This window comes from Hirundo rustica, chromosome 4 (assembly GCF_015227805.2).
Source record: "Hirundo rustica isolate bHirRus1 chromosome 4, bHirRus1.pri.v3, whole genome shotgun sequence".
NCBI classification, from domain to species: domain Eukaryota; kingdom Metazoa; phylum Chordata; class Aves; order Passeriformes; family Hirundinidae; genus Hirundo; species Hirundo rustica.
The window spans coordinates 34673757-34696565 of NC_053453.1; the positions used below are offsets into that span (position 1 = coordinate 34673757).

General features: G+C 39.2%; 2 protein-coding genes across 9 annotated transcripts in view; one reads left to right on the forward strand and one right to left on the reverse strand.

Moving 5' to 3' along the window:
- Positions 1-431: 431 nt before the first annotated feature.
- HELB (DNA helicase B) lies at positions 432-15476 on the forward strand. 2 transcript variants are annotated; one of them, XM_040061328.2, is made up of 13 exons: positions 432-631; positions 2598-2972; positions 3992-4200; positions 5540-6403; positions 7460-7631; positions 8409-8550; positions 9491-9621; positions 10660-10744; positions 11627-11686; positions 12224-12428; positions 13045-13179; positions 13391-13828; positions 14301-15476. In XM_040061328.2, the coding sequence occupies exons 1-13, from the start codon at positions 439-441 to the stop codon at positions 14388-14390; spliced, it is 3099 nt and encodes a 1032-aa protein (XP_039917262.1). In that variant the 5' UTR covers positions 432-438; the 3' UTR covers positions 14391-15476. The 2 variants fall into 2 exon arrangements, with proteins under 2 accessions (XP_039917262.1, XP_039917263.1); XM_040061329.2 differs by having other exon boundaries at positions 2792-2972; positions 14301-15475.
- GRIP1 (glutamate receptor interacting protein 1) overlaps positions 15476-22809 on the reverse strand; it is a 231377-nt gene continuing 224043 nt past the window's right edge. For all 7 annotated transcript variants that reach the window (XM_040061326.2, XM_040061325.2, XM_040061327.2 and 4 more), the window contains 2 exons: positions 18846-18992; positions 15476-17223 (listed from right to left, as the gene is read on the reverse strand). In XM_040061326.2, coding sequence (XP_039917260.1) covers positions 16990-17223; positions 18846-18992 — 381 coding nt within the window. In that variant the 3' untranslated portion in view covers positions 15476-16989. The remainder of the gene's footprint in view (positions 17224-18845; positions 18993-22809) is intronic.

Below are 22809 nucleotides of genomic sequence, written 5' to 3' on the forward strand. Positions count from 1 at the left end.
GATCAATACTAAGTATGAGAAGGCCTGGTATTTCATCAATGACATTGATGAAAGTTTCATAAAGTTTCAGAAAAGGCAAGGATTTGTGTGAAGACTAAGCAGCAACCGCCAGGGTTAAAGTGTAGGGAAGGAAGGGTGATTTTCAATGACGGCCTTCCAGAGAACAGTCTGCCAGTTATACACAACATCAAACTACCCTGGGAGCAGCTGGGTGGAACACAATCCGATATATTGGAAGTGTGATCTTATGATCTGATGGTTTTGTGATAGGTTTTGTGTAAAGAGAGAAAATTATGTGACAAAGTATTAAAAAAAAAAAAAATAAAAAATGGACCCATCGTTCCCGGCTGTCGCGACCCTCCCGTGCTGCACCTGGCAGCCGTCCCGGGCCCGCCGTCCCGCCTCTCTGCGGGGAGGGAAGATTCGGGCGGGAGCGGCATGGCGGAGTTCGGCGGGGAGCGGGGCGCACCCCTGCAGCTGTCGGGGCACCTGCGGCCGCCGCTCCGGAAGGCGGCGAGCGACGAGGAGGAGAGCGACGGGGATTTCGAGGAGGAGCCGCTCTTGGCGGAGGATGCGCTGCTGGAGGCCGCCGGGCAAGAGCTGTCGGCCGCGCTGCCGCTGCGTCGCTCCGGTGAGGGCCGGGCCGTGCCGTGCCGGGCCGGGCCGGGCCGGGCCGTGCCGGGCGGGCTGCGGGGCCGTGCCGTGCCGGGCGGGCTGCGGTGCCGTGCCGGGCCGGGCGGGCTGCGGTGCCGTGCCGGGCCGGGCGGGCTGCGGTGCCGTGCCGGGCCGGGCGGGCTGCGGTGCCATGCCGTGCCGTGCCGTGCCCCTACGGGCCTCGGGGCTCGGCGCAGGTGGAGCGAGCGGGGGCCCGGGCTGCGGGAATGGCGGCGGGGGAGGCGGTGCTGGGCCGCGGCCCGCCCGTGCGCCGCGCTTTCCGCCTGGGAAAGGCCCCAGCCCGGCCCTTCCCCGCTGGCTGAGCTGGAGCGAGGGGACGGGGAACGGAGCTAGGGGGTGAGCCGGTAGTGGCAGGGCAGCGTGATCTGTGCTTTTCTACGAGCACAGGATTGCAACAGTAAGAAAACGAGGTTTTCTCTTTCAAGTCAAGTTTACACGAAAAAAAGCGCAGTTCTTTCTTTCATGACATATGAAGGTGTTGATACTTGATGTTAATGATTTCCATGTTTCTCTTTAGACTTAGAAGAGTAGGTGAAGTTGGAGCAACCTCTACTTAAAAAAGTATTTTATCTGCAAGTTAAAATGGCTAGACTGGTCTAAATAATCAGGGAGAAATAAATAAGTTATTACAGACTAAAGAGCTGTCCTGGTGAGGAAGATGCCCTGCTAAACATAGGTGCCCACTTTGTTCTGGTCATAGCAATTGATCCCCAGTTGTCGGTCAGGGAATGGTGTGTTATTCTTTTGAAGGCAAAGAGGAGGTGAAACAGGTCATACAGAATGTTAAGAATTTATTATGTTAATTCCTTATTATTATGGTGGTTTCACCAATGGGAAATAATCGGTATACAAACGTATCTGAAGATTATGCAGGCATTGCGATAGAATACTTTGTGATAAAACTGTTCAAAATTCAGTTGTCAATTTGAGTTGGAATAAATAGTAAACTAGAATATTAAACCATGTGTATTTAATTAGCATAATAAATTCATAGGCAAGATTTATTCCTCATGCTTAGAGAAGGAGTTTTAGTGCTTGTTTCTGAGTTTGGTTTCACTTTTGTTTTTAAATACTAGTGGAGAGACTGGCGTTGAGACATTAAATTTGAAGAATTAGGGATTTTTAGGAAAGTTAAGAGAATAAGTTGCTGTAATAGCTGAAGTAGATAGGTAAGCTTTGTTCACGGTTAACAGAAGCCGGATCTTAGATAAGATATCCCGGATTTAGTAACTCATTGCTTGTCAGCTTTATGTTTATGTAGCTGTGCTTGTAATGAAAAACAAAATGTGGTAAATAGGACATAAGATAGCTGCAGATTTCCTGCTTAAAGGACCCATTGAACACAGGAAACTGTAAGTTCTACCAAGGATTCATTTGTCATGAATGCATTGAAAAGGTAGAAAGGTCAGGACGAGGAAGACTCATCTTACTTCCTCATTTTGGGTGACCCCTCCCCAGAAGAGACCCCCAACTCATTTGAAGAAACAAAGTATGCATGCTTAATAGCCTTTTTGCCAATTAGCATACGAAGCAAGGAATGAGAATATGCATTTGTATTTTGGGTATTCAACACTTTGGTAAATAAAAGGCTTTGTAATTACCTGTGAATTTTGCAGTGCAAATTAGGGAAATATCCCGTGTGCTGCCCGGCCATAATAAACATACACTTTCTAACTTTAAACTGTTAGAGAGTTTTTGTCCGTCACAGTTGGGTATCGATATTAGATCAATACCCATATTTCTTTAATAAGTCAGCATCAGGAGTTTATGAAAACCCCTGCTTTACTTTTACTACTGTAACTTACAGAAAAGACAAAAAAAAGAAAAGCATTGAACCAACAAAACTCTTTTAATCAACACAAATTTTTAATTTTTATGACTGTCAATTAACACTGGATTTGTTTTTCTTTTTAATGATTCAGTTATTATACAGGAATACCACACCGAAAAGGAGTATGAAGTAGTTGGACGTTTTCCATTAGTTGACCCTTGGTGGAAAGTTAAAGTTAAAGCTAAAAGAATGGGGTCGAAGTACTTTGTGCAAGGGTATCCATCGTATTTTCTGCAGACTGATGTAGAAGAAAACAATCGACAAATATTTTCACTCTTTCTTAAGGAATGTGGTGTTCCTGAAGATTGGAAAGAAGAATTTTTTGCTTGGCTTCCTATGGAGTCTGTGCTGAGTTTTAGCAATCTTGAAGAAAAACTAAAACAGTTCCAAGTTTCACAGCTACAGCCAAGGAAGATCCAAAGAGATACCAAGGATTATAACATCTTCTATTATGTTTCAGAATCTTGTAGGTATATCCTGTGCTGTTTTAATTGTTTTTAAGCTAAGGAGTTCAGTCTCATATACTGCAATCAAACTAACATGTATTAATTTGAAATGTATATTCAAATGATTCTTTTATTTTAAAATATTTCAGGACAGTAGGACAATTGATCAGTTAAAGATAGGCATACAGAAGGACTTTGAAGAATTCTGTAGGCTAAGCAGAATTGTCTCTGCTAGGGATACTCCATCTCTGGAAGTGCTTAAGGCTGGGTTGGATGGGGCTCTGAGCAGCTTGGTCTAGTGGAAGGTGTCCATGCCAGTGGCAGGGGTTTGGAACTAGCTGATCTTTAAGGTCACTTCCAATCAAACCATTTTATGCTTCTGTGATTCCACGATGCAAAGAGACTGGTGCTTCCTGTAGTTTATTCACCTATAGCAAGGCTTATTGAAAAATGGGTTCAGCACTACTTAAGCATGGTGGCGATGGCTTTTTAGGGCTGGCACGTGTTCAAAAGTAGTATAGGTGCTTCTCTGTAGTACAGGAATCAGTGAAGGAGTTCAGCCTGACCAGCTGCACTGAATAGATTATATAGGTGTGTTTGAATCCCACTGTCAGCAGATTGGTATGGCTGGGAGCAGACTGTGGAAGCACTGGAGTGTCTCCACATGGAGATAGTTCAGACTTCTAAGGATGCTGGTTTGGGCAATGTTGGTGTGATTACATGAGTGTGACTACCTGAGTGTTAGAGATTGGATCAGGGGTGTGCTTTTGAAGCAGACACCCCCTTGTTCCCACTGTAATGCAGTCTCTGAGAGTACTAACTGTATCCCTGCAGGATGAAACCCAATTTTTTCCTAAGGCAATTCAGGGAAAACGGAGTTTAAAAAATTTGAAAAGGATTGCAAACAGTAAGAAGACGAGAGAAATTTGTAATGTCTTGGGTATAGGGGAGGCAGAAGGATAAACCCGAGTCAGTATAAATTGCTTTGCGACAATCTTTGTTTATCACATAACACTTCCTATGTTTATGGTGCATGCAGTTGCAGGAAAGGTGGTGTTGGCAGCTCTGGCTTTTCCGAAGATACTGGAGTTCTTGCCGATTCTTCTGCCACGCCACTTCTGCTCTCTGTTACATAAGATGTGTTGGCAAAGAAAGGCTGATACAGATGGTGAGGAAGTAGCTGACAACATGGTAAAAAAATTGGATGAGATGCTAAAGGATGAGCCGTGGAAACTTGGATTCAACAGGGTAAGTAATGTTACGTATCGTAAAAATAATAGTGTTCGCTGCATTTGGGGTGCATTAGACTACAGTGCTGTTTTAGTTGGGTTCACTTGATTAAATGGGCCTTTGTAGGGGCTAAGCATACTTCCTTTGGAAATGGATAATCTACTGGACTTGGTTTTAGCAAAGGGTTTTGTTTTTCCAGTTGGTCTAAAATAAATTAATCTCAGAAGATTTTTGAAAGTGGTTTTGTTAAAACCATTTGTTTAGTATTTTCTACAAAGGACAGAAAATTAAATGCTTGAGGTAATTTGGCCAAAAGTTAGACAGCTGATTTAAAATCTTTAACTGTTCTTTTCAATTTTATACCAGTAAATGAGACTTTCTGTTTCTAATATGCAGAACAATATCTGCGCTTTCATAGTAAGGTTGATAAGTTTCTCTGTAAGAGCTCATCTGGTCCAGTAGTTTGTTCTTTTTAGTGAAATTTGCCGTGATTGCTTACCCTCCTGTTTTCCTTTGCTGTGCTTGCTGTGAGCTTTGCTGCTGCATCTCACCTTAGCAATCCCATACCTGACAGAGCTGCAGCTTTAGTTGCTCGCAAATGTGGTTGGTTTTCCCTCTCCTTTAGGCCCCAGTGCTTTACTGATGGATGTTCTGACTTGTGTTTAAGAGCTCTGGCTTCAGAGATTCAGCAGAGTAGCCAATATATTACGGTGTTCCACATAATGTCTTTTAAAAAGATTTTCCTCATGTCCAGCTTGACTGTTCCTTGATAAAATATGGAGTTGTTGCTCTCTTGCTTCAAGGACCTGCATTCTCACTGCAGTTTTTTATTCCTTTAACACCCTCTTTAGCCTTTTCTCTTAAGACTGAGCAAGTGCGATTATTTTTCTTGCTCTCAGTAGTTTGCACATCTCAATCTTTCACTATTTTGTGGTAGTGTCTGTACAGGTGGTGTATTTCTTTAAGTAATATGTTCAGAATTGGGTACAGTACTCTGGCTAATGGCTTTCCTGTGTTCTGTTTCTACAGTTTGTGTACCTTTACATGAAAATGTGTTTTGCGGTGTGCACAAGTTCTCCCTAATACCCAATTTCTGTGTAATGTTTTTTATTGTTAAAGTTTCTATTTCATACAGAAGGGTGATTAAGAGGAATTATCATTCCATCTTACTTTCAAGTATTTTGCTTTCATGTAGCTTGAAATGCATAACTTCATACATTATGAAAAATATGTACATTTTTGCAAACTTCCACCCTCTGAATTGCGATTTGTATTTACTAGGAAAACTGTTATTCAGCAAGAGGCTAACATCTTCTGAAATAAATCTGTATTTGCTTTTACTCTTTTGGGGGAGAAGATGTTGTACAAGGAGTTGAACCTTCCTTACTGTGAGGCAACGTGGGCTGCCTTCTGTCAGTGTGAACATCTCCTCCAGAAGATTCCTGACTTGCAGAAGAATGCATTAATTTTGTACGATCAGCTCAAGACACGCTGTAGACAAATGGGACACACGTATGAGGATCAAGATGAATTAGCTCGTTTTGTATCCAAACACATGTCCATTGAGCATGTGTGGCAATCTCTTGAATTTTTGAAAGATCAGAATATAGTGATTAGGGAAAAAACGCTGGTGTTTCTGCCTCATCTTTACAAATCTGAAAAAGATATTGCAATGTGTGTAGGTGACCTCCTGTCAAACCACCCATGGAAACTGGATGTGGATGTGAAAAAGATACTTAGTGTTTCTGAGGCACCAAGAGAAACAGTAGATAACAAAATTAGTGTTACCCAGGCACATGAAGTGGAGGAAAATAATCTAGACAATCATAATGGTGAAAATCACTTTCCTGGAGAGAAGGTGGCCTCTATGTCTGGTATCCAAAGTAAAGCAGAGGTAGATAAAGATCAGGCGATTGCTGTAGAAAAAATTTGTTCTAATCCTGTCACAATCATAAGTGGAAAAGGAGGCTGTGGGAAGAGTACAATAGTTAGCTCCCTTTTTCGTCATTTGAAGCAGCTGGAAAAAGAAGTGGAAGCTGCTTCTAAGGACTTTGAAGAAGACTTGGATGCGTCTGAGGAATGGAATACTTTTGATCACCACTGGGAATCAGAGAATATGCACTTGAAAAAATGTTTGAATGTACTGTTCACTGCACCTACAGGGAGGGCAACAAGTCTTTTGAGAGAAAAAACACAGCTTCCGGCATATACAATGCATCAGGTAAAGTTTGTTTGGGGTTTTTTTTGGTGGTGGTTGTTGTTGTGGGGGTTTTTTTGTTCGTTTGTTTGTTTTGTTGTTTTTTAATTAGGTTCTGAAACACCTTTTGGCACTGTCCATTCTTGTTTTGGAAAAAAAAAAAAAAGCTGTTTATTGAACTTCCCTTAAATGTGTAGCTTATTATTGTTAATGCTTTGGTACAGCTTATCGATATCTGAAAGTCATCACTGAGTTTTGGGGAATCATAAACCAGTCATTTAACATACATTATTTGCTAACTGTGGTTTCTTTACTATTTATATACATCTGAACCTTGTGCTTCTCTAGGGCATCTGGTTTTTTTCAGCTTTTCCATTTTGCATTTTGTTTTAATGAAGACAAAAAAAATTTCTAGGTGGTAGAGCTATTTTCTAGGATCCTGTTGCCTAGCAATCATAGCAGCACATACATGAAAAAGTCAGTAGCCTGGGGTTGAATAATGAGAGAAATTTCAGTTGCGCAGTGTTTTCTTAATTAATGTTAGGTATTGTGGAATTTTTTTAGAAAATTAGAAAGCAAACTCTTTGTTAATAAACTTGGGCCACGTCTCTCTTGTTCTAGGTAGCAAAAGGTGTCAGGAAGACATTGGAGTTGTGGAATAACCCATATAAATAGGAGTTATAATAACATAAAAAGTAGTGTTGGCTTTTTTTATCTTTGGGGACTGGATAGTTATTCCAATTGCATGCAATTTTGGGTATTATTAATGACAGCAAGTTGTAGTAGAAGGTTCTCTGTTACTGAGCAACATAATGGCTGACCTTGTGTCTTGAACAGTTCCTGCAGGAAAAAAAAGACTGTGCTTTTATGTAAGTCAGTGTTGCTAATCTCAGCTAAAAATATATTCACTGAGGAGGAAAATAAGACTGAATGGTTGAGTCTCCTGGGTCTTCACAGGTGTAAGTTCAGAATTTCAGATAATAGCTCTAAGTACATTAGATGATACCACACTGTCTACTTTTATAACACAGTTTACAGTTGATGAGTGTCAGAGCTTGCTTTATTTTTATTTGCTTCTAGATTATCTATAGTTTTAAATCGTGGAGGCGGAGTGACCAAGCGCAGCCATGGAAGTTTTCTGCAGTTACGGTTCTCATTGTGGATGAGGGAAGTTTGGTGTCTGTACACATTCTTAGTTTAGTTTTAAAACTCTTGTGTGAGCATGCTCAGCTTGCTAAACTTATTATTTTAGGTAAGTGAAACAGCAAATTTAACATTATGCAATGTTTAATAATGCACAAATTACGGTATAAGTATCAGAGCTCCCATTGAGTCTCTTAAAAACCCCAGAATGTTACATTGGTCTGTACTTGGATAATTCTGCTATTTCTTAAGGTCAGGTGAGATAGACAATTTTCCAAATGTCAGTATGAAAGTATCGGTGTCTCCATTATCTGTTTAGCAGTGTTTTGTCTTATTCTGGCTTCCATGTGGTAGGTTATTACATCTTTCAACTGGAAAACTTTTCTGATTTCCTTAAATCTGAAGGAGCTATTGCTAGCATATGAATCGTATTTTAGAAGGAAATTTTCATGCCATTCATAATGCTGGGGTCATCTTGTCTTAGTTTAAAAAGTAAAGCAAAGAAATGTAAAGTCAAATTTTCATGCTTTTTGAGAGGTTTCCTTTTTGACATGCCATTTATGGCATTTGTTTTTATATATGTAGCTCTCAAATTGTGTTTGAATAAGATGTGATCACTGTCAGTGCTCATCAAGCAGAGGAATTTGCATTTGCTAGTAAAGCATTACTGAGTGAGTAGTATAAAAAAACTTAAACTACACTACAACCTTACTCCCAAACTTTCTTAGATTCTTGAAAGTTTTATTTCATGTGAGTTGTATTAAGGATGGATGTTACTATGTAGAGCCTTGAGTATTTATTCATTCCAGTGTTCGTTTTTTTAAGACAATTTTCAACAGATTATATGTTATTCCTTCTCACAAAAACTAACATGTATTCTGTTTAGGTGACACTAGACAGCTACCAAGCATAGACCCAGGGAACATGTTAGCTGATATCTTTGAGGGTCTGAAATCAAGAGGCTTTTCTGTGGAACTGAGAACTAACCACAGGGCTGAATCACAACTAATTGTAGATAATGCGTCAAGGTAGGATATCCTGATGTGTGTGTGAAGAATTCTTGCCTGGCCTTTTACCTGGAAATAGCAGTGCATCCAGATTTGACTCTGTAGTACTGCTTCTGTTAGTTTTCTTAGTCCAAATCTGTAACATTGCTTTTAAAAACAAACAAACCCCAGAAACAACAGCAACGAAACCATACAGAATTTTTCAGAAGTATATATTGGACAAAAAAAAGTGTGTGCTTGAATGCTCTTCAGTTTTATGGGATGTATTTCACTATTATGCTATCAGATACTCTCTGTTGTTTTCAAATGAGTTGTAAATGCACAACTGACTTTGTGCCTTCTGAAGTGGCTTACAATTGCTCCTCTAAAGAGGAAGTTTTAAAGACATTGCTGATAAGTGTGACAATTAAAAGACTGAATTGCTTGGAGAGTTTAGATGTCAAGGGCCATTACATCACCATTTCTTTCTATTTTTTTTCTGTATTGATACTAAAGAGTATAAATATTTCCAGTACTTGCATTACTTCTGTTTTGGAAATAATCCTGTTTCTTGTCAGTGCTTGATTTATTTTTTAAACCTCTAAGAACAAAATCTAGGTTTTGATGTTAATTAAATCTGAGAATATTCTGATCATTTGCAAGATTTCCAGAACTACTAAGTGTTCTACAAACATTCTTACTTATTTTTAAAAAAACACTTTCTGTTTTACTCCATTTTACACCCATGGGAGGAACTGTATGGGTAATACTAAGTATCTGCTGCAGTGATGAAGGGTTTAGGGAATAACCTACCAATTTTTTCAATGTGAAATTGAATTGTGAGGAAGGAGTTTTTAGGGCATGTAGTGTAGATAATAAAACATTTCTGAGTGATGAACTTCAGGCTGATGCAGATGATGATATGCTGGGAATTCTTTAACTGAAAATAACTTTTCGTTTTCCCTCCAATTCTTTGGTCCAGAATCTCTCAACGGCAGTTTCCTGAATTTGATGAGGTGCTGAAAGTTTCTGCTTGGAATGAGGAAATGACGATGCCAATCCCGGAGAAGAAATTCATTTTTATTACTTTGCCTGCTGGCGGGAATTGTGAGAGTATGTGTGTATAGTCAGTTTGTGATCTTGATTTTCCCTTTGGTAAAGCATAGACTATTGTGTGGAACAAAAATTTTGGGAAGATTTTAGTCTGGCTTTGCTTGTGGTCTAAATTTAAATGCTACATTCAGTGTTTGTCTTTTGCCTTCTGTAAGTGCACACAGCAAGACCTGTAAATGAAAAGAATGGGCTGTAGAGCTCCAGGTACCAGTTAGACTTTGAAATGGGGGACAGCTTCTGCCACTGTAATTGAATGTGGTTGTCTTTTTATATTGTAGCTGGAGCTGTCAAACCTTAAGAGATTTTCAGAATTGATGCGGAGGTGAATCATTTGAGTAAAAAGCGACTGTAGCAGTATGGTGTGCTGGACAGGAATGTGCTCCCAGCTGTAGAATTGGGTTAGGAAAATTTAAGAAGGGATGCCAGTATCTCTTTTAAAATGTTTTGGGGTCAGTGATAGAGCCATTGTTTACTGGGGGTTTTTGACATTTATTGGGTATAAATGGATTGAGTGGCCTCTCTTTTATATGCATCAAAAACTTCAAGGGGAATGTGGAAAAAAAAAGTAGTACAAACATTATCACCTTATTTTACTGTAGCAAAATACTCAGCAAACAGAATACTAAAAGTAGATTTCTTCTGTGAAATCCAAATGTATAGATCTGTGGCTTGAAAATATTTGATCTTTACCTCTTCAGTGATCTGTATCAAAAACTTATTTTGCATGAAATTGCTCCATGCAGCTGTTGTTTAACACAGAAATAAGAATTTCTTTCCGTATCACTCTTGTTTCTCAGATTTTAATAGTGCATGATGTTTAACTGCATTCTTGGGTGTTTTGTGGTATATTTCTGTTACTTTGGGGGTGTGTCATTTTGTGGGGGAGTTTTTTTGGGGGGGCTGTTTCTTTTTTGTTTTGTTTTAAACAAATTGAGATGTCATTAAAGCGAGAGATAAGCAAAGGCAATTTCGTATTGAATTATATTTTTCTTTTTGAAACTCTGAATATTTTTATGTCTTTTATATCTTTTAAAACAGATTTACAAACTGCAATAAAGATTTTACTTAAAAAAGGGCCAGGATTGGAGGATGCCCAACAATCACAATTCATTGCTTTCAGAAGGTAATGGAGTGTGCAGGCAGATGTTGAAAAAATCCTTGCTAGCGGCCACATTCTAAAAATAGCTGAGTGTGTGGAGTTGGAGAGACTAGTGGATGTAGCATAAAACTACTTGATACTTGGAATACTCATCACTTAAGAAGGGGAGGATGTAGGCCTCTAACACACTTTGAAGAAAGATTGGAAGTTAGTAATCACAGGAGCATGAATAGTATGCATGGCTTGGCGGAAACACTGAAGGGATAAAAGGGATAATGTGCACTAGTACCATAGTCCGTAATCTTGAGTTCTGCAGAAAAGGGTACTTAGGAAAAAGCTCCTCCACCTTTAATTGTGAAGAACCCTTTTTCAGTAAGTAAAAAACACCCATTATTTACAGGTTCCCAGTGAGCTAATAAGTGGTTTGTGAATGCTGAGTAACTGATAGCAAATTTTTCTCCAGTCTGCATTCAGGTACAATACTGTTATTTAGTGATTTTTGTGTATGATTCTTCTAGAATATATAGGTACTTAAGCTGCATTTAAAAGTTAAAATTCTTAAAGCAGCAAATAAATCTTGTTGCTATTTTTAATATATCCACAGACAGAAAATAATCTATCAAGGTTTTAGTTTTTCTTTAGTTTTCTTCTTTATCTTAAAACCAGATCTGGCTTATCTAGGTGTACAGTGCAGAAACTTTCTGTGGTATTTAGACAAAACTGTTCCTTTACTGCTCTGTCTTCTAAACTCTGAGAAAGTAATTGTTCTTAATACGTGGTGCAAGATCAACAGAGAGAAAAGGGGCATCTTCCACTATTTATAAATTAATGCTAATGTGACATTGCTTGTAATTGTATGTTTTGTATATCATTATTTTTTTCATGTTCTTGTTTTGTATGATTTAGGCAAGATTGTGATCTGATAAATGAACTTTGTTGCCAACACTATTCAAATCATTTAACCAGGTGAGCCAGGTGTTTCGCATTTTTCCTAGGACCAATCTAATCTTGTTATTGAAAGTGTTACAGCCAGGCCAGCACTGTAAAATAAGATTAAAAAACTTCAATGTTTCATCTAGATCTGATTGTTATAAATCATTCATATAATGAACTTTATTTGGTGGGTTCTTTAATCTCATTTTGAACAGTGGTAAACTGCTTTCCATTTAAATGCACTGTGTGAATTCTGAGATTTTAAGTTATTATTGAATATTCAAAATTCGTATAAAAGCAACATGAAAAAACCCTCAAGGTTTTTTGGGTTTTTGGTTTTTTTTGCTACTATATGATTTCTAAATAGGTTCTGAAATATTTTTGTGCTACTCTGTGTTACTGTTTTTTGCCAAGTGGTTTTACAAAAGTTCAAGACATAAATGTGTTACTTTAACTACTTTGAATATTATTAAAGTTTTTGATCTGGGTCAAATAAAGAGAAAAAATACTGAGAGATGGTAAAAACACACTTTGTAAATATATTTTCCCCTTTTTCTTTCTCTGACCTAGAGACCATAAGAACCAACTTTTATTTCAAATCGGGGACAAGATTGCCAGCACACGCAACGTGTATCTCAAGGATCTCTTGGCACCCTCTGGTGTCAGAGCGGGTCCTAATGGCCAGGAATGCAGGAGTGGAGAAATCGCACTCACTGCACAGGGTGATGAGGAGGGCAAACGACTCTGCAATGGTGATACATTTTTCATAAGAGCAGTAAGTCCTTGCTGCAAGAACTTGGCACAAAGAAAACCTGGTGGGAAGTGATTCAGCGACTGCTGAATCCTCAGAACAAAACAATTCACACTTTTAAATTTTAGTCTGTAATACATACTTAGTTCTGCTAAAGAGTTGTGTAAAAGACATGAAAGAGGCAAGGTGTGATAGGGAATTCAAAAAACCTCAATACTGGGCTTTTTTGTATGATGTATTTTAGTTGGTGTGATTTAATTCAGTGTAAATACATTCTGTAAATACTCAAACGTGTTGTAATTGAAATAGATTTAACATAGTCTGAAGTAAAGAGTTATGTTAACATTAAACATTTAACATAGTCTGAAGTAAAGAGTAATGTTAACAGCTAAGTTTTCCCTGGCAGAAAACCAAGCTGGCTTAAAAACAGCAACGAAAAACTGGTTTTATTTGCTGGGTTCAGTGAGTTGAGCAGTGAAATTAGGGTAGCCCCTGAACAGTGAAAACTCTTTTCCTTGAGGGTGGTCAGTGAGTTGGTTGACTGCTGTTGTAATTTCAGGGAAAGCTAGAATAGGGAAGTACAGACGTTGCTCCAGCTGCTGATCCAGGCTCACTGCTGAATGTTGTGCTATTCCTTTAGGATGCAGAAATTGATAAGCAGCGCTGGCTGACCATCAGGAGCACGTATGGCTCCACGTACACGGTGAACTACAAGGCACTGAGGAAGCTGTGTCACATAAAGCATGCCTGGGCCAGAACTATTCACACATTCCAGGTAAAAACACAGCAGCTGTGAGCTGAGCTAATGCACTGTATTCACTCATGAAAGAATCAGAAACTTTTCTTGAAACTAGAATTTCTTGAATGCAGGAGAGAAAATAAGTTCTTGAGAGTGTCCCCAGTTGCCTCCAACTTCCTCATTCTTGTTTTTTTTTAAACTGTTTTCTGGTGATCAGCCTTTGAACCAGCATTCTCCCACATTTCAGGGCTCTGAGGAGAGGACCGTCGTGTACGTGGTTGGCAATGTTGGCCGGCAGCACTGGCAGCACGTGTACACAGCTGTGACAAGGGGACGCTGCCGTGTCTATGTCGTGGCTGAGGAGTTGCACCTCAGGAGAGCAGTCAAGAACAAGGAGATAACCAGAAAAACACGTTTGCAGAGATTTTTGAGAGAGGCAATTGCAGAAACAAACAACTGTCCCAAACAAACATCGTCTCCCCTGGTGAAGTGCTGGCAAAGTCAAGAGCTGGAGACTCAGTCTGTTTCTGTTACTCAAGGTGCTCCTGACCCACCTGAACTTCAGAGTGACCTCATGATACAGGAAGTGTCTTCAGTTCTCAGTGAAGAGCAGAAGGGCAGTTTGCAGCAAAGTCCGTGTAAAAGACAAATTGCTGCATCTGAGGATGCTACAAAAATACCCCCTGTAAGTGTCTCCTTACTGAAAAAGTTTGAAACAAAATTTTACACTCTCTTTCACCACCGCAAGTCACCTGTTTTATTTATTAATTTATTTAATAATTTTTAAGTTGACCAGTAGTTGGTGAAGCAAATATGGCAGATATCTTTGCAGAGTAATATATGGCTAATACAGAAAAATTAATGTCAATAGTAGTAAACTTACACGGTTTTATTTTCAGAGTGATCTCTTGGCCAGTTTGGCCTGTATCAGCTTATGGTTTGTGCACAAGTGTCAGTTTTTAGGTGACATGCTGTGAGAGATTATATAAAATTTAATAATTCAAATGTATTTTTATAAAGTCAAACCTGCTAACAGCTGCTTCTTTTTTTCATTACATCTAATTTCCGAGTTTATGAAGAAAGAGCCTTTTTTGAAAAAGCTAATATAGTTTAGATCTTTTTCAAACTTGGGTAACATTTTTGTTTTGTTTTGACAGACAACAGTAGAAGAATCCCCACTTGGATCTTCCAGACTTAAGAATCTAACTTTGGGACAGCAAATTCCTAGGAAACTTTTCAAAAGCTAACAGACAATTATTAATTTGTCTTGGTATGAACCTTTACTGAACCTGTTCAAGGTTTTTGGGATGGAGAAGCTGAATATGCCTTTCAAAGGCTTTCTTGGTTTTGCATGTTCTATGAAGAACAGCTTGTTTTACGCTGAACCTCTTACATTTTCAGTGATCCATTTTTAGTAGAGTCATTGGTGTACTGGTAAATTCAATGGTGTAACTGTCATCAAAAATCACATAGTTCTATGTTTTGCTGAAGAATGGACTTACAGGTCTTTGAGGATCCAGATGTTCCCTTAAAAAATGCCGAAGGATGCATTTTGATTTAAAGACTCCTAGCTGTCCATAGCAAGGTTTATCCATCTCCAAATGGTGCAGTATGTAGTACTGATGTGCCAAAACGATTGTTTCCTTGAGTAAAAAAAGTTTACAAAGGGGTCTAAGTTTTTCTGATGTGGCAGATTTGCAGCCATGAAGCTTTGATGGATTACAGATTTTAATCTTGTTAGAGACATAACAAGAAAGTTACAATCAGTGACATAGAAAACTTTTTCTATGACGTAGAACTTGCCACTGCTGCTTTAGCTAATAGAGCTATGCTGGTGATGATCTTGGTAAGAAAAGCAAAACTCCAAATCAGAGTTCAAATAACGTTCCACTTTCAACTTTCTCATGTGTACTATCAGACTTGCTGCGCTGCAGTTTTGAGATTAATAAATTGAATGTTAAATCAAACATCAGACACATTGTACTAAAATGTGGACAACTTGCTTAGCTATAACAATTGTTTCTTTTCACATAGGGTAGGAAAAAGTATACCACAAATACAAAAATGGGGGTTTTTTTCCTTAAAACTATGCAAAAACACTGTGGGAAAAATATAAAGTTGAAAAACTCTACCTCATTTTTAACATCGTTAAATCACTGTTTATTTTAATTTATACAGTTTTTCCATACAAATATTTGCAACAGTTTGAATTTCAAAAAACATAACATAGACGATAAATACCATGCTATTAAAGTATTAAATTTGTACAAAAATACTTTACAGTTTAATACTTATTTGTTACAAATAAAAATACATATTTAAGTGACTCATGAACCTTGCAGGTTTTGTTTGTTTTTGTTGGGTGGTTTTGTGTGGTGTTTTTTTTTTTGTTGTTGTTGTTGTTGTTGTTGTTGTGTTTTGTTTTTTTGTTTTGTTTTTTTTGTTTTGTTTTGTTTTTTTGTTTTGTTTTGTTTTGTTTTACATGATTCAGCCTTGAAGGTCATTCTAACCTTTTCTGGCAGTGCTGAAATAGAAATCAGAGATACCTGTGTGTGCAGGGCAGGTGAGTTTGTTCATGTATTGGGAACAGCAACAGGGATACATTAAACAGTTTAAATTGACCAGAAACAACTCTGTAAGGTGACTGCTTAGATATGAAGACTCTACAAATGTACAAATCCAGTATCTTTATATTCACCAATAATTAACAATAATTACCAATAACAACTTGAATACCAGAATAAACCAACGCAGCTGCTGGTGAGCATATAAAGCAACCGGCAGTATTTTATTGCTTGGGGGAAGAGAGGAAAGGAGACAATTTGTGTGATGTGTTTGTAAAATATATTTACAATTTTAAATTCTAAAAATGTGTTGCAGAGGGTAATGTTTATCATAAAGAAGGCTGAAAACAAAGAATATTAAATAGGACCTTTCTTCCTTCAAGAAACTGATTGACTTAAAAAGCTCATGTGTGACAGTACAAGTTTACAGGTTTATGGATAATTAAGGAGCTTTTATATCAATCTCTACTGACATAATTTTAAAAAAGCCATTTTCTTTTAAAAAAACCCTTTCGAATTTGTTTGAACTCATTTCAGTTTCACTCTTTTCAGTAATCCCACATCAGACGTTTTACCCCACTAAAAAAGTCTCTGCTTAAAAATCCCCACAGGTTGCAAGACATACCATTAAATATTTCATTGCATAGGGAATAACATGTTCTAATAAAGTTTGCTGAAGTGGGGAGCCATGTTCAATGCAAAATGCAGCTTTCCTGCAAGCATTTTGTTATAGCATCTAAACCCTGCTTTGTCTAATGAGTGCACCCTTCTCGCCTGCGAATAAAGGTTTCCAAAATCAGAGATGTAGCAATTTCCCAGGAAAGCTCAGTGCAGCAAACGACTCTGCCTTGTCCATCAGACAGCAGCACCTTCCCAATAAAAGGATTTTTAAAAACTGTGGAACCTGGACACTACTGTTTGTTAGCAGAGGTTAACTGTGTGTTTTTCCCTCAAACAGCTGTTGCTGCTGCTGAAGGGAGAACATTTAGATCGTGTTTAAAATCTCCCCAGTTTCTTATTTAGGGGAAAAAAAAGGCCCTTATGTATTTTTTTTTTACTGTTACTAAGCCTAGATTGTTTAGAATGGAATGACTTGACTTAATGAAGAATGAAACTATTTCCAAAGTAACTGTGGATTAATACAAGCCTTGAGACAGACCAACTGACCTTCTGTGCTTTTCAGTGCTGTACAGCATCTGAGCCTCAATCTCAGAGAAATCTTGAATGGATTTAGCACCATAATTGTCTTTTGTTACCGAGTGTCCCGCTCCAGTAGTTTCTGCTATAAGGTATTTGTAGGATCCCGTGTCTCCATACTAACACCGGTGTGCCCGCTCTGCTGAAGGAAGGCAGCATTGGGGTCCCTCCACTCCCCGCTTCCTGAAGAGTGTTCTGAGCTTCCTTTCTGAGATGCCAGTGGGTTTCTGCTAATGACCAGTTCCAGCTTATTGCCAGATTCTGCGATGAGGGGCACAACCAAACAGCAGTCAAAGTCTCTGGTGCGAACATGGTTTACCTGATTGATAAGAAGATTGGTTTTGTTACCGTTTTAGGAAAAAAAATGAGATCACACGAGAAAGAAATTTATACTTGAGACCGTGGAACTTGATTTAACTGTTCCAAGTAGAGAATTGCTCAGTATAAGACTAGCTGTGATGTCTGGTCTGAAAACATGAGTTCTCTACTCTTAAACAGAATGTAGCTGAAGTGGGAATATTTACACTGGTGCTGGCTATTGCCAGCTTTCACAATGCTCACTCCATTAATGACATTTAACAGCACCATCAGTTTTTCTGACTTTCATCATTTAAATGCAGTATTTAGTCAATTCAAATGCAGTAGAACACATCTGAAATTTCAGTTCAGGTCTTCTCTGGGTTTAGCTAATATATATAAAATTATATAAAGTATTTTATTAGGCTAGTAGACAAATAATTTGTCTTTTTCATCAGAGTCCAACTTGGCACTGTGATAAGTGTGGCGCTGAGTGAGTATTACATTAGTCCAACTATGTCAATCAATAGTTGGATTAAACACAGAAATAATTCTCAAGTCTATATCAAGAAAGGCAAAAAAGAAAAATCTGTCGGGAAATGCTGCGGGAAATTCCAGCTTCTTAGAGAGCAGTTTTATGTCTCCTTTGGAGTTATAAAATACCTAGCATTCTGAAAGAATTTGTTTCTATAAACCTGACTGTTGCTGTGTATTATTTGGTTTTATATTGTATTTCATTTTTATATTGGGTTTTGTAATGGTTTCTTCTGTACTCCCCTGTTCCCCTGGAAAATGTGTCATCCCGAGGTTTGTCCCTGCCCCTTTTCCCTTCCTATTCTCCCACACTGTTCCCTTCCGGGAATGTAATCCAACCCTATTCCACTCCCACTTTATCCCTGATTGGGTAGTGGCTTGTCCCCATGTTTAGCCCCTTCCCCTGGATATAAACCAGAAAAGCACGTGGAAATCTCTCTTGGCTGGGGGACAGGAACAGGGCTCCTGACCCAGGCAGGGGCAGGGCCACAGAAGAAAGACTGACTAAAGCCCTGATTTCCCCTGGATCAAGTGCAAACCCTTCCTTTGTCATTGACGGGGACCTGCTCTCTCTAAAGGAAAACGTTCACAGCTACTCCTGGGATTTTTTGGGCTCTGAGGAAAAAAAATCCTTCCAACTGTGGTTTGTCTCTGAAGCTCGCCGAGGTAAAAACGGAGCCAGAGAGCTCCGAGAGAGAGACTAGCCACACCTGACTGCATAGGAAAACCCAGCTTTAGCGCCACTGCGTAAAAGTCCAAAGCTCCATTAAGTGCTGCCTTGTCTTGCCCAGAAAAGAAATGTAAGAAATCTACACAGCACAGCCTGTGGTGCAGAGCAGTTACGGTCGTTTGTCCTTCCTGGTCCCCATACACACATCCCTTCCCAGTAGAAATACAAACAAACAGTGGTGCTCATTATTTAAAATATAATAAGCAATGGAGACTACGGGGCTGTTCCAAGTAACAAAACTGCAAAACTGCAGTTTTCTACAATCACATCTCCAAAGACACATAGGCAAATGCCCCCTAGTGTGGTTATAAACCTTTTTACAAAGTAATCTCTTTGTCATGTCCCTTCACGCTAAACCTCCACAATGCCAGAAACATTACCTGTAAAAGTCTGTCATATGGTTTTAAACCTCCCAGATCACCAGGGCCAGATGGTCGAATGTTTTTAACATACACTCCTTTTTCCAATAAACCATCTGAGACACTGAACCCAAAGTCTTCTCCATCAGAGTCCTTGTACAAAGTTACCTGTAGAGGAGAGGTGATGTGATGAGAAAGAAAAAACCTTTGTACTCATTTCTACAAGCATGAGGCAGGTTTTCTTCCTAGAATGGTTTTGGTGACTTTTTGTTTTCACATTGGAGAGATCACTTACCCACTATTTGGTACTTACAGTATTAAAGTTGTCCCCATTTTGACGTTTTGCTAATATTCTCAAAAGCCACCTTATTCTTCTGTAAATAAACAGCCCTTTTCACTTCTGCTTGTCAGCTGGAAATTTTTGGCATTTAGCCCACCTTTTCTGGTGTCAGTTATTGATTAGTGTTTCATTTCTCTGTTCTCTAGCTGCCAGGATCTGAGTACAAGATAAGGCTTACTTTTGCTTCAAGTATCAAGACCTGGCCTCAATCAAACAACTGGTGTTGCATCTTGCAATCAAGGGAATAAAGACCGCTGTCAGTTAAGGATCTAGACTGCCTGGTTCTGGCCAAGCAGTGGTCCACCCTGTAAAGCCCAACCTCAGAAGTGCTCAGTATAGGAGTTACAATGCAATCTTTCAAGGAAGTACAAGTAAGGCTCCTTCTGAAAGAGCTTGCAGGCAGTGTTCTTACAGTTACATAACCATGAGGTAGTCATTCAAAAGCAGGAAATAGAAGATAATAAAACTTAGGAGGTAATAAAAGTCAGAAGAAGGTTTTTCAAGTGTTCAGAAGACAAGTCCTCACGGATAGTTTTGTGAATTCAGCTATTTGACGGATGAAGATAGACTTTTTTGTGGGTAAGTGGCATACTTAGGTTTTTATTTTTTCTTGGTCCTCCCTCACATCAGGGGTTCTGACCTACTCAAGTAAATTGTGTGAGTGGTGTGCCACCATGCACAGATACAGTTGCACAGTCAAACCTGTGTTTTCAGTGCTGTAGCATGTATGTATCACCTTGAATTCAAAATGCACTGGCTTTATCATACCTTGGCTGATAAAAATTATATTTACTGTTCCAAAACTGTATAATGGCTTGGTACAAATAGCGTTCCATTTGTTGCATTCTTGTGTGCGCACCAGCCACTGAATTCCTTCCTGATGTTTCTGAATTGCGGAATCATTTGAATTGAAGGGGACTTTGGGAAGTCTCTAGTTCAGTGTCCTGCTCACAGCAGGCTGAGGACTTGGTCAGTATTTCACAGAAGGATGCCAAGGCACAGCAGTGCTGGGGCACAGCACTGGTTGATGGCTACTTTCAGAAAGCTGCTGAGTACCTGTCTTAATTGCCAGTGTGAAAAGATATGCCTGAACAGACCAGGCTATCTCAAAACAGGAGTAAAGAATTTGGAGTTTGGTTTTCTTTCCTGCTCTCTGCATTTTTCTTGACTTGGATTTAGGGGCATATCAGCCCTGCTTTCACCAGAATGAAATCACACTAGTAAGTTTAGTAGCTGTCCTGGGTAGCAGTTGAGAGATGTTGGATACAAGGGCAGCAGCTGCAGCAGTAGCACCATTTTCTCTGTAGATGGGGATGGTGCATTGCAGGGCTGCTGTGAAAACATCAGTGTCTTGTGCCGTGAGGAGCACAAACACCCCCACATGGTGTTAGTCCCTTACTTTACCCCAGCTCATCCTCTTCCCCTGTTTTTCTCTCCCTGAACAGCACTGCAAAGCAGAAAGTCACAACTAAAGTCCCCTTAACTAAGCTAAAGCCTTTCTTCTTGCCAGTGACTTTGTTGGGTATGAGCTGTCATTTCATACTGCAGGGACTGTAGCGTTTAAGACTCTTGTTGTCTTTTTGCCCCATCCTCCCCCAAGATGACTTCTTGCTGAACCTGTCATATGTCCTCCATCCCTGCATGAACTTTAGGAGTCAATGGGCATTTCAGCTACTGAAAAACCTATCTGCAAATTCACAGTAATTCATAATAGAATGATTTTAATTTGTATCAACAGATGCTCTATCAGCAGGACTCTGGGGAAATTCTAGTAATTTGTTATGAACAGAGGCCTTTGTTTGTGATATCATAGCATGTTTAACACGGCTTTGATGAAAAGCGTGTTTGAAGCCGCTACAACACTGCTGTAAGACCACCATTCTGCAAGACTAAAAAAAAAAAAAAAAATTTATATATATATATATATATAAATTAAAAAGCAGGGAGATATATTTTACTGACAGATTCATGTGCACTTCCTGGCAGAAATTAAAAATAACTAGCTCTTTACCAAGACCCTTTTAGACCAAATTCTCTTCTAGCAAAGTAACCATGCCTAAGAGAAGACAACTTGAAATAATCTGTCCTGTTCTAGCACGATTTTAAAAAGGAACTTCCCTTTTCCACTTCTTTTCCCCTTCTTCAGGCACTGGAGTCAAATGGAGCTGGATCCAGCCCCAGATGAACCGCAAAAGCAGATGAAACAAGGGACTCTGAAGTCATCTAGACCATATTCTTGTCCTAAGACAAGATCAACTGCACCTAAGCCCTTTCAGAGATACATTTATCTGTCCCGCTTTTTCAAATCTCCAGTGATTGAAACTCCACAGTTTATTAAAGTAATCCCTTGCAGTCCTTCTGAGGTTTCCCTTGGGTATAAACTAAATCACGCTTGTTGAGGCTTAAGCCTACTGCCATCCACAGGGAACAAGATCACTTTATTCTTTCTCTGCAGTGATGTGAAATAAGGCTTGTTTTTCTCTGGACCCTGTCCACACGGTCAACATCTTCCTTTAAGTTTCAGATCCCAAACTGGACACTATTACAGTCAAGACCTTCTCAAAGCCAAACTGGAGTGGAGAATAACTCACCAATGGGATGGTGGTCCCATTCCTATGTTCTGTGATAGTGTTGCTTTTTTTCCTGTTTTTAGTGAGCGATCTATCAGCAAACAGAACACATACAATTTCAGCTCTGGACATCTATAGGAAGAGCCATTACACATTAGCTCACCTTGACTTGTACCTTGTCTGTAATAATGCGCATGCTACTTCATGCCCACCTTGTGAGACAAAAAATGGAGCATTTCAAATGATAAAGGGCACGAAAGAGGGGTTTTGCTCTAGAGGGTCAGTGGGAAGTTACCACAATGGAGCGGGCAAGGCAGGGGACAAGGAGGGGCACAGACCTTGCGAATGATCATCCCAAGTCTTTTATCAATCACAACTTACACATTTCAAAGTATTTTCTGATGTTTGTGTTTCTTCAGATCTACAGATCCTAGATTTTTGCAAACCGCTTCCCTTACAGCTATCTCCTCTTGATTTTTCCTGTGTTTAACAGGAGCTTGGAACTTAAAGAAACAGATGCTTGCTTCAGGGATGAGGTAGCAATTTAACTTTGTTGCGTGTTTGACAGCTGTCACGTTTTTCAGATGGAAGTCACCTGCAGACAACTTTCTTTTGCATTAGAGGTTATAATTTTGGGGCTAATTCTTCCTAGGGCAACAAGTATTCTTCAAAGATAAAAGCTCTGCTATCTGAAATACTCAATTTCTATTTAATAATGGGTATGGACAAAGCCCTACCACAGGCTCCTCGTCTTGACTTGCAGCAGCCCTCGCTGAAGGGAACAAAACTGCAGAGAATTCATGCAACACCTAAATCATGCTGGTTTATCTGTACTGCTGATCACAACTCTTTAGAAGGTCTTATCTCAATAGCAAAATCTCCATTTAAGTGATTTGTTAGACTTTTAAATTTACATCAGGAGCATAAGGGAAAAAGAAAGTGGATTTGGAATTCTGATTCATATTTCATAAGCAATTAAATAGTTACAAATTAAAACCACAAGCTTATACATTTTGAGTCTGTGCCTATGCCTCTTCTCCCTCTGAAATCTATGGAAAAATGCTTAATTTAAATT